Source organism: Cyclopterus lumpus, chromosome 12 (genome assembly GCF_009769545.1).
Source record: "Cyclopterus lumpus isolate fCycLum1 chromosome 12, fCycLum1.pri, whole genome shotgun sequence".
NCBI lineage: Eukaryota > Metazoa > Chordata > Actinopteri > Perciformes > Cyclopteridae > Cyclopterus > Cyclopterus lumpus.
The window spans coordinates 18,886,287-18,901,957 of record NC_046977.1 but is presented as its reverse complement, the minus strand read 5'-3'; the positions used below and the strand labels follow the sequence as shown (position 1 = coordinate 18,901,957).

The following is a 15,671-nucleotide window of genomic DNA, read 5'->3' as shown; positions in this document are numbered from 1 at the left end:
TCATGGTCAACTCAAGGGCTCAACTCGTTTCCAAACTTACTTGTTTAGGTGAGGACATACCTCGGGGCTGATCTGAGCAGGAATGCTGGCGAACTCTGGGTTGGAGGCGAAGGCAGTCAGGTTGTCAACAGCTTCTATCAGAGGACCAGTGGCAGCCTTACACTTCTCTCTGTTCTCCTGGTTAAAGGCTCCATCCAAAGCCTAGCAGACAGAGGTTTGAGCCAAGATTACACTCATTATATTGCTGTCTCTTGGACCAGAGTGGCTCTGATTTAAGACCACGACAGTCTTGAATCAGAACTTACAAACAGACTATACTTCTGGAACAGGAGTGTTTTTTGGAGAGCTCAAGGGCTGTATCCTGCTTTGCCTGCTTGGCCCTGGTCCTTCATCAGGACTAGGACTACATGGGCTAGACATACAAATATTGATCAATCATGTCAAGTGACATGATAATATTTTGTCTACTGCATCCCTTGAAGGGCTTTTCCCAGTGTGCATAGCCCTGTTCTGAACCCAGGTCTAAACCCACATTTTGCAACCAGCAAGATCAAGGCTTTTTAAATACTTGCAGCCACCTGACCAGTTATGGAAACCCAACCAGCAAATCCCTCTCTCATTAATTATATGTGTATATATATATATATATATATATATATATATATATATATATATATATATATATATATATATATATATATATATATATATATATATATATATATATATATATATATAAATAAACTAAACAGTAGCCTTTATGCATTTCTTTTTTAGCCACGTGCTTAAAAAGAAAACCATTTTACACTTTAGAGGACAAAGCATCCACAAGTGTACACCATTATTCCCATTTGTACAGTTTATCATGTGTGGGCCCTCTCTATGACAGTAGGCTTATTGCCCCGCCATTCAGAACAGATATTAACACTTTTACCTTCAGACATGATCCAACGCCAACTTTACAAACTAGTTGGTTTGACGCATACACCTGACTTTAAGGTTGGCCCAGTACTAAGGAATGCAAAGCAGGCAATTTCCTCCACTCAACATAGAGTACTTTCTTTTCATGTCATTGCTGGTGAATTTGATAGGACTCGTACTACAGACCTTTATGGACTTGACTAGGTTGGCAGTGGTGTTGGCCACCTCTTTGGCCGACTGGACAAACTGCCTCTTGGCAACAGGGTTGGGAGTTTTGGAGGAGGCCAGGCGGCAGGCATTACACAGAGCGGAGGTGTGCTTGGCCACAATGGTGGCTGCAGAAAGCACCTGGGCAGAGGAACAGTGCACAGGGGTGAATCAAAGATGTATTCTAGCAAATATAGACTTACCAACCAAGATGAAGAAGAACAGTGATGACTCTGTCCTTTAGTGTGATGTTGCAGTGAGGTTGGCATGTACCTGGGATTGGGTGCAGGCTGGGTCCACCAAGTTCTGGCAGGCCATCTGAATAGACTGATTAGCCCGGGCAAACTGAGAGGGGTCCACCAGGCCCTTCTGACCCGCTGAACTGTTGGGGTCTGATACTCCCACCAGATAGGCAGCCTAGGGACATCAACAGATCACTGGTCACTTTCCAATGAAGCTTAGCGGAGGTTCATTCAGGAAGACTCTCTTCACTCGTTCATTCACAAAGCTCTCCTTCCCTCCGTCAAAATCAGCTGATTGTGGGCGTTCATTTTGACTTGAAACAACCACATTCTGCCAGTTTCATTAAGCCAATCACAGAGTTGCTATCAATATTTTAATACTGCTCTCCTGTCGGTTGTCATTGCAGTATGATCCGATGCAACCCTCCTCCACCCCCTTCACCCCCAGTCTCCATCATATCCAGAGCTCAGTCTTGCTTCTCATCCCATCACTGGATCTTCAGTTACTCCCTTCATCACCACCACAGTGTCTAAACTCTAAACTAAAATATTCTTGATCTAATCACAGCATCTCAACCCCCCTTTTTACGATACTACGTCTCCATGGAGTCCCATTGCCAAAGACTCTTCACTATTCATTTCATCATGCATGTGTAATAAATTATTGTTTCACCATCATGAAGTCTCTCTGGATTGAACAGTGGTTAGTAGTGCACTTATTACAAACACAACCTAAGCAGAGTCTCTTGGGTCTTTTCAATAGGACTTTTGTGATCAGATGCATCAGATGGGAACTCGGCTATGTCCTCATGTGTGTGTCCACACTTGAGACTTAAATGTGATTGGCCTGATCGGATAGTGATCTGATATATTTTATGGTCAAAGGAGAAGCTGTAAGACGGTGGATAAACACATTTCATTCCTCCCTACAGTATTATGCGACTTGTTTTTATTGAAGAATAGCTGCTAACAAAGCTCCTCTACTCAGTGATAAACACATTCTTCACAATAAAAGATCCTTGTTATTTTGTTATTAAAAATATGTTATTTTGCAGCAGCAAAATCAGGAAATGTTGTTTTATCATCAGCTTACTCAATACGCTGCACTATTTGATCACTACTGTCCACACTTCTGTGAGAGTCCACACACTCAATGCGAGCCATGCACCTATGTGGTCTGACAAAAATGAAGTAACCGTCAGAAGTGATCTTTACCTGTGCAGCTGCTTCAGTCAGACCACACAAAGCTTTGGAGCCAGCGCTGACTGAATCACCAAACTCTGGCAGGTTGGAGTTCTTGGCATTGTGTGAAATGCCAGCCATGGACTCACCCAAGACCTGTCAACAGGAAAACAGAGATCACCATAAGAAACATGGTTCAGTCTGGATAATGTCTTCATATACTTCTTATGATGAGAACCCTTCATTGGTACCGACTGACTCCTGTCGGCAGCACAGGGTGTCACACAACTAATAAGTGCTCACATTCATTAAACTTTGGTCAGACAGTTCCTGATATAATCAAAAACCACACATCCTGTTTGAGCCATTCAGAAGTTATTGTATATACCATTTGAGAACGTTGGCTATTGTTAAATGAACAAAGGTAACCTGTAAATATATTTGTACGTAAGGTTTTGGTATGGGAACCAATCAGCACTGGTATACAAAAAAATCCAAAGGATAGCCATCACTTCAAAAATAAAAAACACAACTGTACATGTTCTGCTTTACAGCACACTGACGAAGGACAAAGAGAAAAGACAGAATGGGATCAAATGTTTAAAAGATGATGATTTCACTGATTAGTTTCACCAACAAACTCAACACAATTAACTCAGGACGTCTTTATAGTTAGTTCCACATTACAAAGTTAGGAAATAAAGGACTGGAACAAAGCATTATGCAACTTCAGAGGAATTTTACTGGAACACAGTGTTTAATAGTGAAGGACTCTAAAAGATAAATGTATACATGTTAAGGCAGCAGAGCAGCACATTTTGTGAGTTAAATTAAACTGTTGATGCTTGTTTAACAATGCTGATTGTAAGAAAAGTGAGACTAGAACCAAACCCAGAAGAAGATGTTCTACCTTTGAGTTCTCCATGACGCTGTCGATGCAGTCGAAGTACGACAGGTCATTGATGGCTTCTGTCGGGTTCTCCAGCATCCCCCTCACCGACTGCAAACAGGCACAACATCGTCACACAGGAAACATACAATGTAACTGCACATCACAGCTGCATGTCTATATGATGGCTTCAAGTCCTTGCTTTATGATCTGATACTTTTGATGGTAACCATAAACTGTCTCTTTTATAATCGTTGTGTATGCACAAATCTGAGCCTGAAAGAGGCGTACACCACGCAAAGGTCGTGATCTATAAAAACAAACTTGATGAAACACTTGGCCTAGTTGCTGCCTAGCTGGTCTACTTACCCGAGGCTATAAAGGAGAGGTTGAATCTAGGGCTGCAACAACGAATCGATAAAAATCGATTATTAAAATGGTTGGCAAGGAATTGCATTATCGATTCGTTGTGTCGCGCGATTATTACGCCACCCAATAGACGCGGAGATGTTTGAGTATAATTTAAAAAAAGTTGAGTTGAGCGAAAAAAAGCCGGTAGAGCAAAGACCATCGGAGAGACCCGTAACGTTGTGCGAGAACTAATGGTCATTTCCCCCGCGGTGGACGGAGTAAATAATAACTGTTTCTACGGAGACAAGCCACACACACACACCCCCTCCCCTTCTTGCCCGCCTGTATGCTGCTGTTCCGGCAGCGCTGGAAGCGGAAGTTATCGAGACGGAGTCGGTGAAATTCCCCGAGCTGTGTGAGGCTACGGGTGATGTTATGAACCCAAACACCAGGGCGTTAGATGTTCCGACGTTTATGGGATGTTCACAAGAAGTATAAAGCAGAACTAGTGGTTATCTATTCCGTGGTGAACGGTGGAAATAACTGTTTTTACGGAGACAAGCCACGCCCCCTTTTCCTGCGGTTTATAGACAAGTGCGTCTTATTTATGTACAATTTTTTTTTCTTTTAAAAAGTAGCAGGTGCGGCCTGTAGATAGGTGCGCTCTATAGTCCGGAATTCATGGTACCTGTTACCTGTGCATTTTCTGGCACAGTTCTGTTAAATAAAGGGTTGGAAATTAATGCTTTTTTGTTTTTTTATCCGATTCATCGAACGATTAATCGACAGATTAATCGATTATTAAAATAATCGTTAGTTGCAGCCCTAGTTGAATCATTTGTCAGCTGGTGAGATGTAATTCTTTGTTTTTAAGTAAATGTCAGAAAGACAAAAGAGCTAGTTATATTTCAGAAGTAAGGAGGATGTCGCTTTAGGAATAATTAATGTTCAGCAGATAGAAATGATCCAGTCATACAAATATGTTGGGGTCTACCTGGACAGTAAATTGAAGTGGAAAAAGAACATGCAATCAAGAAGGTTCTGTCAAGACTATTCTATCAGCAAAAATGTTCTTCATGCTTCATCTCAAGGAATCTTAGCTACTGTTCTCTTATATGCTGGGGGGGGGCTGCATCATGGATGATAAAAACAGGATAAATAAGATCAGAAAGGCTGGCTCAGTAATTGGCCGTAAATTAAGTAAATTAGCAAAGTGTGGAAATAAAGCCAGTGACAGCTCCATATTCTAATGGTGCTAATTGGTTTGTGTACATTTCTTAAATTTGTATATAAATGACATTCAGGGTCGATTCAAAGCCAACAACCATACAATAGGTTTAGTTATTGCTCATATACTAACTCATCCAGTAGCTTCTAGTCTTGAGTTGTCATATATAAAGCAGTCTAAATCATGGCCTGACTCAAACTAGGGATTTCAGAAACATAACTCGGGGCGACTGGGCTGAGTGGTGAGCAGGGTCGTCCTTCAAAGCACTATACATGCACATGACTCAGGCGAAGAGAAGAGGGGATGAACCAGTAGAGAACTGATGGAAAACTAAAAGGATGGTTGTTACCTCCAGCTCTCTGAGAGCATTGTCACACTCCTTCTGCCCAGGAGCCTGCCGGGTGCACATAGTGATGAGCTGGTTGATACTGTCTGTAACGGCCCTGTGAACAAAAAAGACCCAGAGATGTAAAAGATGGATAGACCGTAGGAGAAGAGCGGCAGACAAAGAGACAGCGGGCTGTTCCCTACCTGGCGGCGGCTGCTAGCTGGTTCTTGAGGTTGGGGGAGTTGGGGTCAGTGGACAGGGCTTTTGCTGCCAACAGCAGCTTGCTGGATGACATGGAGATTGTCTTCAGGTTGGAAACCACCTGTGTCTGGTCCTCTTTAGACTGGAGAAGAGGAGAATGATATTATTGGTATTTCAGAAACTTGACACTTACAGAAACTGTACATACAACCGCTTGCTGAAATAAATGTATGACACTTGGCCCATGGCTACGCATCCTGATAACATGACAAACACTGTCTTGCTGCTACAGATGCTCACTAGAGCATCCACCACTGAAAATAGTCCCAACAAATGTAGTATTTACTCCTCCTGCTGTAAAGATACCTTTAGTTGGAACCTGATTTTTTGTTGAGGAAAAGAGACACGTAAGCACATATATGTTAAGATAGGTTTTGGAAAGTCTTGGTGTCAAATTACCGTCATCACCTAAATTCTATTTATACTGTTTTTCTGTTTAGGCTGCTGAGGGTTACGATGCTGTCCTCTGATCCAATCAAATGATTCAGTTGCCTCCCTTGCTGAGTGGATCAGATGTCAGTAAAGTTAAACAGTAACTCAACAGCAGCCCCCTTTGTTGGAATGCATAAGTATCCTCTCGTCATTCTCACCTGGGATGTTCCGGCCATGTCTACACCAGCATCCAGGAAGTTGCTGAAGTCCTGTCCAAACTTGCTGGTTGCCCTGGCCAGGTCCTGGGTGGTCCCTCTGGACGCCTGGACCACCTCGTTGGCGGACTGGTTGAGACCGGCCGCCACCTCGTTGAGCTGAGCCTGAACCTCCTGGAAGCTCCTTCCACTGGACGGGAACTAGAGAGGGAGGAGAAGGACATGAGAGCTGCAAGTAGAAACACGGCCGGCAGAGAGCAGTGTGGCAAAGGAAAAAACACTCAAATTTAAGCCATTACTTTACAGTAGCATCAACATCTAGGAAAGTGTTCTCAGAATTACGAATGCATCGTTTTGGAGACTGGTTCATTGTCATTCAAGGAAAGGTTTTATAACTATACAAATATTACTTGGTCATGTCTAAAGATGTGGTGTACAGCAATTTTGGGAACATTTGAGTATGATAGTTATAATTTGTTTAAAAATACATACGTCTGATTTACATTTTTTAAAGCTACCTTAATTGATCCAACGGAGGCGAGAAATGCCAAAAAACCTTTAATAGACAATGAGAAACACTAACAGGCATTTGGCATCATGTGTGTCCATATTTAAGAATGTATCATTTGGGACAACACCATGCAGTTCTCTGATTTGATTTTGCATCACGGAAATGGAAGGAGAGAAGACAGTGAGAAACAGGCTTTTGGTCTTGGTCCACCAATACAGAGGAGCTTCACTATAAAACCCACAAGGCTCTTCTTTATTCATACGTATTAATGCAATCTGTCTAACTTACAGAATCAGACAGCAGAGTCTTGCTGGCTTCGCCCACAGTGCGGATGGCGTTGTCCACATCCCTCTGGCCAGGAAGGCAGTTCACACATCTGTTCAGGGCCTGAGACACTGCCTTAGCCACCTACACACACACACACACACACACACAAATGACATGAGTAAAACAAGTTTCGTGTCTCTGCAAGTTGATTTTCATCATGAGTGAGTCATTGTCTACTCACTAATCTGCCTCCTTACATTCTCCTGTTCCTGCTGGCCAAAGCTAATGCTATCATCTGCAGCTTTGCTAGCTCCTTCTCTAATCAGACATGGTAGCAAAAGCAGTTTGCTCAGCAGGTAGATACAGACCTATCATAAGAGGACAATATCTCCTTTTGTATGAATTCCTGTCCCAACAATGCACATTACTAACTCTACTTCTTCCTCAGAGTCTTTGGGCTTTCTCTCCTCACAGGTTTACATAGATGGTGGTTATATCTGGACCCGGGTCCTGCCCGACACCTACTGCTATTATCATTCTTATTTCACTATATCCACTGTTGCTGTTCTTTTTGGTAGTTGTAACCTTTTCATGCCTACTACTCTCATTATCTGAATACTTTCTGTCATATGCATTTAATGTGTTGTTCATCTGTACACATGACATATATTGCTTCTGTCCATCTGGGGAGAGGGATCCTCCTCTGTTGCTTTTTGTTTCTGTTTTTCCTGAACCGATGTGAGGTCCTCGATCAGAGGATGTCGTATGTGTACGACTTATATCTGAGACAAATTTGTAATTTGTGATTTTGGGCTCTACAAAATAAATTGAAATAGAAATTATCTTGATGAAAGTGATCGGTCAAGAATAAACCCCCGCCCTGCATTGCCGACACCCTCACTGACCTGGGCCAGCCGCTGCTGATTCTCTGCATCTCCTGGCTTGGCGATGGCCCTCTTGGTCTCTTCGATCAGGCTGCCCGACTTATCCATGACGTCCCCGGCACAGTCGAGCATCGCGTTGCGCGCCGACCGGTCAGCCGTGGTGGCAGCTACTCCTCTGGCGGCTGAGGCCAAGGACTTCAGAGCCTGTGCCACGTCTCTGGCTGCCATGCCTGGATGCAACAGGAGAGTAACTTCAGTGTTTGGAATGAATGAATACCACATGAACGTTATGAGAACCCAGGTAATGACCAAATGTAATAGATAAATGACATACAGCACATGAAAAAATAAGCACATGCATAATGACACAAATTATTAAATCTTTACTTCTTTTTTATCATGACATGTCATTTCATCCTGCATCACCTGAGTTCTCTGGAAACGGCAGACAGGTGCCGTTTGGCCAGCAGGGCTGCAAGCTGCTGCAATTGCCAAAGCAAACACCTGGGTGTGGGAGGAGTTTGGGGAGACTATGGAGAAGGACTTTCAGGTGGCCTAAATAAAGGAAGTTCTGACAAACTGCTAGATTACAAAGGGAAAGCAGGGCTCGGCTCAGGCTGTGTTCAGCAGGGGAGAACTGCAGGTCTGCACTGGGATATTGTCCGGGAAAGAATCATCAACATTCCAGGTGGAGGTTGCTGAGATAGTCAAAAGCGCTTTGGCGGCAAGGCGCTGAAGGCTCTGATACAGTTCCTCGGCTGGTGGTTTCCATTTCTAAAAAGAGGGACCAGATAGTGTGCTCCAAATATCGTGGTATCACATTGCTCATCCTCCCCGGGAAAGTTTATTTCAGCGAGCTTGAGAGGAGGCTCCAATTCAGGAGGAGCAATGCGGATTCCGTCCTGTCCTTGGAACAGTGGACCAGTGGGCCAGGTCTTCAACCAAGCAAGTCTGTTGGAGGGGGCATGGGAGTTTGGCCATCCAGTCTACATGTGTTTTTTGTAAATGGAGAGGGTTTACGCGAAAACACGGTATGAGGTCATTGTGAGGGGCCATCCAGTCTTTGCATAACCAAAGTGAGAGCTGTGTCCGTATCCTTAGCGTCAACCGCGTTTTCAGTTGGTGTTGGCCTCTGCCAGAGTTGTCTCTTGTCACTAATCCTGTATGTCATTTTCATGGACAGAATCCCAAGGCCCAGCCGGGGTAAGAGAGTGTGATGGGAGCAACATTCAATTTCCTGTTTCTCTTGTCTAGATGTGTGAATGTTAAACCCACCTGTGTAGTTCTCGTTGCCCTGGGTGGCCTCACTCAGCAGCTGAGCCATGGCTGAGCTCACAGCCTTGGTGCTGGTACCCAGATCCTGGGAACATCTCTCAAGCTGAGCAAGGAGGCATGGAAATAAACAAACTGTTATTCACACTGTTCATGGCGAGGCCCAACCTGGTGGGTAAGGACTTCAGACAGTGTTTGTGTGGGTCTCACCGTCTCTCCTGGTAGCGGCTTGAGTTTGCCCTCCTCAGCTGAAGCCTTGGCTTCCTGCATGTCCTTCTCCAGATCCCTCACCATGGACAGAGCGTTTTCTATCTCCAATGGGCCGCACGCTTCCTGAGCCTGCGCACACACACACACACACACACACACAAAAACACTTGTCTGTAGGTCTATTTGGGCTCGCTGAATAAAGTACCAATGACTGACCGGACAGTATCAGCACCTTCACAACAGCACATGTAAACTTCGAGTAAAACCCAATATGCTTTTGCAGTAAAATGAAGATTAAGTTACATTAAGTCCACATCACATGGACAATATAATAAAGAGCATAGATGTGTAGTACCATTAAGTCCACATCACATGGACAATATAATAAAGAGCATAGATGTGTAGTACCATTAAGTTCACATCACATGGACAATATAATAAAGAGCATAGATGTGTAGTACCATTAAGTTCACATCACATGGACAATATAATAAAGAGCATAGATGTGTAGTACCATTAAGTTCACATCACATGGACAATATAATAAAGAGCGTAGATGTGTAGTACCTTTTGTGAGGTGGCACGGAGCTCAGCCAAGGCACTGGCCAGGTTCTTTGCACATTGGCTTAGCTGCATAGCTGAGGCCTGGTCACCGATGGTGGGAACTGTGGCTTTGGAGGCTGCAACCATCTTAGCACCAGGCTGGTAGAGGAGAGGAAGGGACAAACTATTACCTCTACAAATAACTTACCGAGGGGTCCAACACTTCTTGTTTGTCCTAAAGCTGAATTATTTAGCATCTAGCCATTGCTTCATACCACTGACCATTTACCTAAGCATAGTGTTGTGCTTTTGACTTTTTCAGGTTATTTAAGAATACTATAAAAATAAACTTTCAAAGACTTTGTGTTGGGTAATCACAGCAGAACGTCAGCAGTTTTCTCAGCACATTCTGCATCAGAGCTCCTAACCTGAATAACAACAAAACATAAACTAAAGCTCAACTAGAATGACCGCCTCATGATTGTATGCCTCCAAGTAGTCAGGCTGCAGTTACCATCCGTGTCTGTGCAAAATGTCAGCACTTCATGAGGATTCCTGTGAAGGTTACAGTGACCTACAGTGACAAATTCTCATCAGTTCATCTTTAAGTACACTTACAGATGACCCGAGAACATAATAACACTGGCAACATCATTAAAAAAAAAAAACTGTTTGGAGGCTGTATTTGTTACTGCTGTACCACCATTACTGTTCTGCTCTGGTAGAAGTATGTGGGCTTGTCTCTGTACTGCTATTTTGGAAAAACCTAGAAGCATTTCCTCGCTGAGTGAATGAACATCATGTGTGACAGTCACCTGCAGGAAGTTCTGGCTGGCACTGATGAGCGCCAGCTGAGCGCTGGGGCTGTCGGGCTGAGACTGGCTGCCTCGGACTCCCTGAACCAGCTGAGGGATCTGCTCTGCCACCACCTGATGTCACACACACACACACAGGGATATTAACCTGCTGTAAAAGCACATGCGCTATGCTATATTTAGGAGAAAACCATAATCAAAAGGTTTTTTATTTTCAATCAACGCTTTGTAATCCTGTAATAGATATAAGTCAAATATTTTTTGTCAGATTATAAAAGGATGCAACAAAAGATATGAAAAGATAAAACACAGATTGAGAGGACAAAGCCACTGTCTAGTGTGCTGAGGTGGACAGACAGTGAGCATGTTTACCTTGCAGCTCTGGACCAGCTGCTGCTGGGCAGCCTGGTTCCTGTTGGAGGAGGCAGCGTGCTGGGCAGCAGCGATGGTCTGAGTGGCAGCTGCGGCTGCTTGTTTGGCTGCATTCTGACAGGAAACAGACGTGTCAACTTAAAGCACTTGCCTGTGTATGACTTTCAACAAATATTGATTAGAGTTGGATAACTGAATAAAGTAGCTGCAACTACATTCGCAGCTAATATCAGCTGGTTATCACACACACCTTTAAAACCCACAGAAACTTTAGCCAAATGTCAAGTTTAACTTAATACTAAGAGCAAAAACTTCCAGAAGCTAGTAGGAACAGGAGCATAATATTGTAGAAGTAATACTCCTCTTATGCAGCACTATCAGATATCGTCTTTAAACTGTATTCACTTTTAGCACTTGTAATCTTAACACATGGCTGAAGCTGCCACTTGTTCCCTTAAACTTGGTAATCTAGGCGTTTGTGTGAATATACTTGGCACACATGGCATTGGCCTACCAAAAGAATACGATTGAAGTTAAAGCTACAGAGGGGAACTTTCATTTTGTGTTGATTCTGGAGGAGGATAGGCTGTGCTCCTGGAGAAGGAGGAGGAGACTCTGCTGCTGGGTGTTGAACTCTCTTCCTCCCGCAGGAACACTGACTTATTTCACCAGATTGTACCAGAATCTGAACCGGTGGCCCCGATGACAGTCATTTGGAATAACTCTTTGGGCTTGTTTACTGATGTAGGCCATATAGAGAACCAGGACCGAACTGAGACCGTTTCAAAAGTTCCCCATATTAAAAATTCAAGAATCAAGTGTATGTCCAAGCCATTCAACATTCTGGTCTTACTGGAAATTAGCAACATTTTCAACAAGTCTGAAGAAGTATTTTATTTATACTACCGATATGCCAGGTTCCACTGGACAATCCAATCGTTCTGAGTAGACAACACTAAACACAACCAGGGGTTGTCAATGTCGCTCAGACTGCAGTACTTCTTTGCTCCGCCTCCTTCCTTTTTACCTCCAGTTTGTTGACCAGCCGTTTCTTGATGGCGTTCTGAGCGGCAGCGTTAGTGGCCATGCGGAGACCTTCAGCAGCCTCTCGCAATTTCTGTTGCTGCTCCTCACTGTCGGGGTTTGCCGCTGCCCCCTGGGGTGAAACACACACAGATCCAACACATTCATCTAACAGGCTCATGGAAATGAGGACAGTTGGTCATTGTATTAAGGGCAGAAGTGATGAAAGAGAAAGACAAAGACAAAGACGGACCTTAGCAGCCTCCACCATCTTAGCGGTGGCATCAGCCAGCAGCTTGGCGGCTGACAGCAGCTTGCGTGAGTTCTCCAGGTCTGACTCTCCCTCTGCATCCATCTTGATGGCGTTGACCAGATCAGACGTGGCCTGGGCAAGGATACGAGCCTGACGGACCATCTCACCTGGTGGGTTAAATGACTGAATGAATGAAGGGAGAGGGAGGAAACACAAGAGTTTGCTTCTCGCATTGTTAGGTACATGTATAGTATCGCTCCTGAGAAGATGGTGTAGTTTCCAGTATAGCGAGGGCATCGAGGTATAAATCTTCTCATAGACTTTGAAGAGCCAACTGGAGGACCACCCAAACAACAGCTGTTCATCTGAAGCAAATGCAAGAGGGATGGAAAGAGGGACGGCACCATTTGGATGCCCAGCGGTGCGATGTGAGCCCTTTGACCCTGACTTTAGCTGCTTTCACCTACCAGCGTCTCCCATCGAGCTGAAGATGTTCTCGGTGACATCCAGAATCCGGTCGGTGGCTTCTCCGTGTCGTCCGATAGGGTGGCCTCCACTGGCATACTGTTTGATGTGTTGGAGCAGCTCATTGAGGGCCTGAGTGACACCAGTGGCGGCCACGCCCACCTGTTTCAGGAGGCCCTCGTCATTGGTGGCCCCCTGTGACGCCTCTACACAGCCTTCTACCGACTTGGCCACTAGCTTGCTCGCCTCAATCAGCTGCTCCTGGCACACTGGGGAGCTGATGGTTGGTGCCACCACCTTGACGAGTGATAAGATAGAAGAATAAAAAGATTAATTTGCAAAATGTTCCTCCTCAGCTTACAGACGGTAAACACTGAGGGCACTGAGTAGATTTATATCCCGGGTGGACTACTTACCCTGGTGCAGGCTACCAGCTGAGATGTGGACAGAGCACACTGAGTGGCTGCAGCTATGACCCGGTTCTGCTGGGCCGAGTCCTCCGTCTTCTGAGCCACGTTCTTAGCTTTAAGCACCAGGGCTGCTGCAGCGTTAGCCACGGCCTTAGCCAGATGCATCAGCATGTCCTGCCAGCAACAAACACACACACACACACCCACACACACACATTAGCATCACTTAGCACTGACCGCTCATTACTCATAGGTGAAGGAGGGACAGGTAATAATGTAAATTTAAAGATTTGAATGCTTGGAATCACAAAGATTATCAATGAAAATTATGAGGTTGATTCATTCACACGTGATTAGGCTTTGTCTCTTCAATGCTACCTCCGGCTTCCACATTGGTTCTTTTCATACGATTGTCACAAAAGGGAGCGTTCATCACAGTGGTAGCTCGGCCTAAAAATGACACGCCTGTTGAGGCGCTCAGACAACACCCACTCATCCTAAAACGCCATTCCAGCTCGCTGCTGACTATTTGAAACTTAACTCAACCGTTACCGACCGGCTAAACGCGATCAGGTCTTTTTTAATGAACTACTTGCGTGGTCATGCTGTGACTAATTGACGACTCAAGGCTTTCAGTAGCCTGAGTTAGAAATCTTACTGTCACATTTCATCTCCATGTTCCCCTGTTGAGCGTTTCCAGCAGTGGACAAACAGGAACTGTTTTGGAATGTCAGATTTGATCTATGTACCATTATCGTGGCCACAAGTCACAGGAACAATATTACAGCCATATCTAGAGAAATCTTAGATAATTATAACAAAGCTATGAGTCATATTCATCTTAAACTTTGCTTATTGTGCATTTTGATTCTTTTTTTGGTCAGTGAATTACACTCAATATAGGAGTGTGGGGAGGAAAGGAAAGAGTCTGCAACCATAACCGTGTTTATATTCAATGATTAAAGACGATATTATCATATGTGGTATCATTAACATACACAAACTAGAATCAGACCTGTGTGGGATGAAGGATGAAGGATTAGAGGACGGTTACATATATGTTATGATTCCTGTCCCCACTGTATGAACTCTCAGAGACTCATCTTAGAGCTGTTTGAATTTTAAATTAACAAGGTTTGACAAACTGAATTATGATTTTCTTTGACTGGATTACTTGCTACAAGATCATTTTGATTGGCCTTTTAGACTGAAGCGTTGGTCTTAAGGACACATTTGTTACCAGCGTTTGACAATGAGAGGGGTCTCTCCATCTGGCACCCCTGAAAGATCCTTTACCTAGAAACTGTCAAATATAGACATGGAATAGAGGATACAGTTTTATAACACAACCAAAGATATTATGTCTTACATTAACTTTCTCATTCTTGTGGGGTCAGCACTGTTTTTAAAGGCTCATTTTAATTTAAAGGTTTAATAGTGCCAAATGTGCCACTTCAAAAGCCATGTTAAATGTAGGAAAATAATGCCATTTTTGGATAGGCATCAACATTAAATGACAAAGTGAACATTTAAATAAAGTTTATTTTAGTCATTGAAATCCCTTTTCTTCAAGATGACCGTTCTCATAGAAAGTAGTGATACATTTTCTCCCTTAGGAGATACTTCATATAGACTACATTGTTTCACTTAAAGGCTTTTCTTTGTAGTAAGAATGAAGTGGCACCCAAAGGTACATGAATCAAAAGTTGAGGAGGACACACCTGGAACTGAGGATCCGTATCCGTCTCTCCGATGTGAGAAAGCAGCTCTCCGCTGGCCGTGCCAACATTTCCTGCAGCCTGCAGCAGGATCTGACGGGGCTAGAAGCAAAAGATATTTCGGACACAAAGTTAGACAACAAAGGGTAAAAACATGACATATCTCCACGTCCCTTGTGGTGTGCCGGTGTACCTCTGTGTTCGCAGGCTGGGCGGTTTTCAGCATGTCAGAGACGGCACAGGCCAGGTTCTTGGCGGCACCCAACAACTGCTGCCCGTTTGCTCCTTCATCTTCCATGAGTGCCGCAAGCAGTTTCACTCCCTTTGACATTTCTGTCAGGTTGGAGGAGATTGTGGTCACAGCACAGCCCACCGCTGTGTAGTCTGTCTCTGCTGGGTCACCTGAGGACAGATAGAATACATAACTGTATGAACTCCCAGAGGCAAAAAGAGTTTGCTCAAGGAACTCATACCTCTGTTTAGCTCGGCCAAATAGGCTCCTTAGACTTCTTTCAGCACTGGGTCATCTATACTGGGTCATTTTAACTTCATGAAGCTAATGATGCAATTGTAGATATCTATGAAAGGTCTGTTTTTTTTTCTAGAGTATGAAGGTCTTTAAATTGTCCCTTCTCTTTTATGGAGTAAAATATTATTATTTCTTTGGCTATCTGGTTTTTAAATATAAGGTGCAATTGATTAGACTTACAATTGAGGTTAAATATTCATACT

The 15,671-nt window shown here is 43.9% G+C and overlaps 1 protein-coding gene across 8 annotated transcripts in view; it reads right to left on the bottom strand.

Moving 5' to 3' along the window:
• The window catches only part of tln1 (talin 1), a 73,324-nt gene that overhangs the window by 25,761 nt on the left and 31,892 nt on the right, over window positions 1–15,671 (bottom strand). For all 8 annotated transcript variants that reach the window (XM_034546838.1, XM_034546844.1, XM_034546845.1 and 5 more), the window contains 21 exons: window positions 15,133–15,341; window positions 14,943–15,041; window positions 13,228–13,395; window positions 12,814–13,108; window positions 12,347–12,513; window positions 12,098–12,226; window positions 11,071–11,184; window positions 10,699–10,812; window positions 9,908–10,042; window positions 9,341–9,469; window positions 9,134–9,236; window positions 7,880–8,088; window positions 6,996–7,115; window positions 6,200–6,397; window positions 5,552–5,691; window positions 5,370–5,463; window positions 3,463–3,552; window positions 2,586–2,708; window positions 1,402–1,545; window positions 1,108–1,269; window positions 61–201 (listed from right to left, as the gene is read on the bottom strand). In XM_034546838.1, coding sequence (XP_034402729.1) covers window positions 61–201; window positions 1,108–1,269; window positions 1,402–1,545; window positions 2,586–2,708; window positions 3,463–3,552; window positions 5,370–5,463; window positions 5,552–5,691; window positions 6,200–6,397; window positions 6,996–7,115; window positions 7,880–8,088; window positions 9,134–9,236; window positions 9,341–9,469; window positions 9,908–10,042; window positions 10,699–10,812; window positions 11,071–11,184; window positions 12,098–12,226; window positions 12,347–12,513; window positions 12,814–13,108; window positions 13,228–13,395; window positions 14,943–15,041; window positions 15,133–15,341 — 3,083 coding nt within the window. The remainder of the gene's footprint in view (window positions 1–60; window positions 202–1,107; window positions 1,270–1,401; window positions 1,546–2,585; window positions 2,709–3,462; window positions 3,553–5,369; window positions 5,464–5,551; window positions 5,692–6,199; window positions 6,398–6,995; window positions 7,116–7,879; window positions 8,089–9,133; window positions 9,237–9,340; window positions 9,470–9,907; window positions 10,043–10,698; window positions 10,813–11,070; window positions 11,185–12,097; window positions 12,227–12,346; window positions 12,514–12,813; window positions 13,109–13,227; window positions 13,396–14,942; window positions 15,042–15,132; window positions 15,342–15,671) is intronic.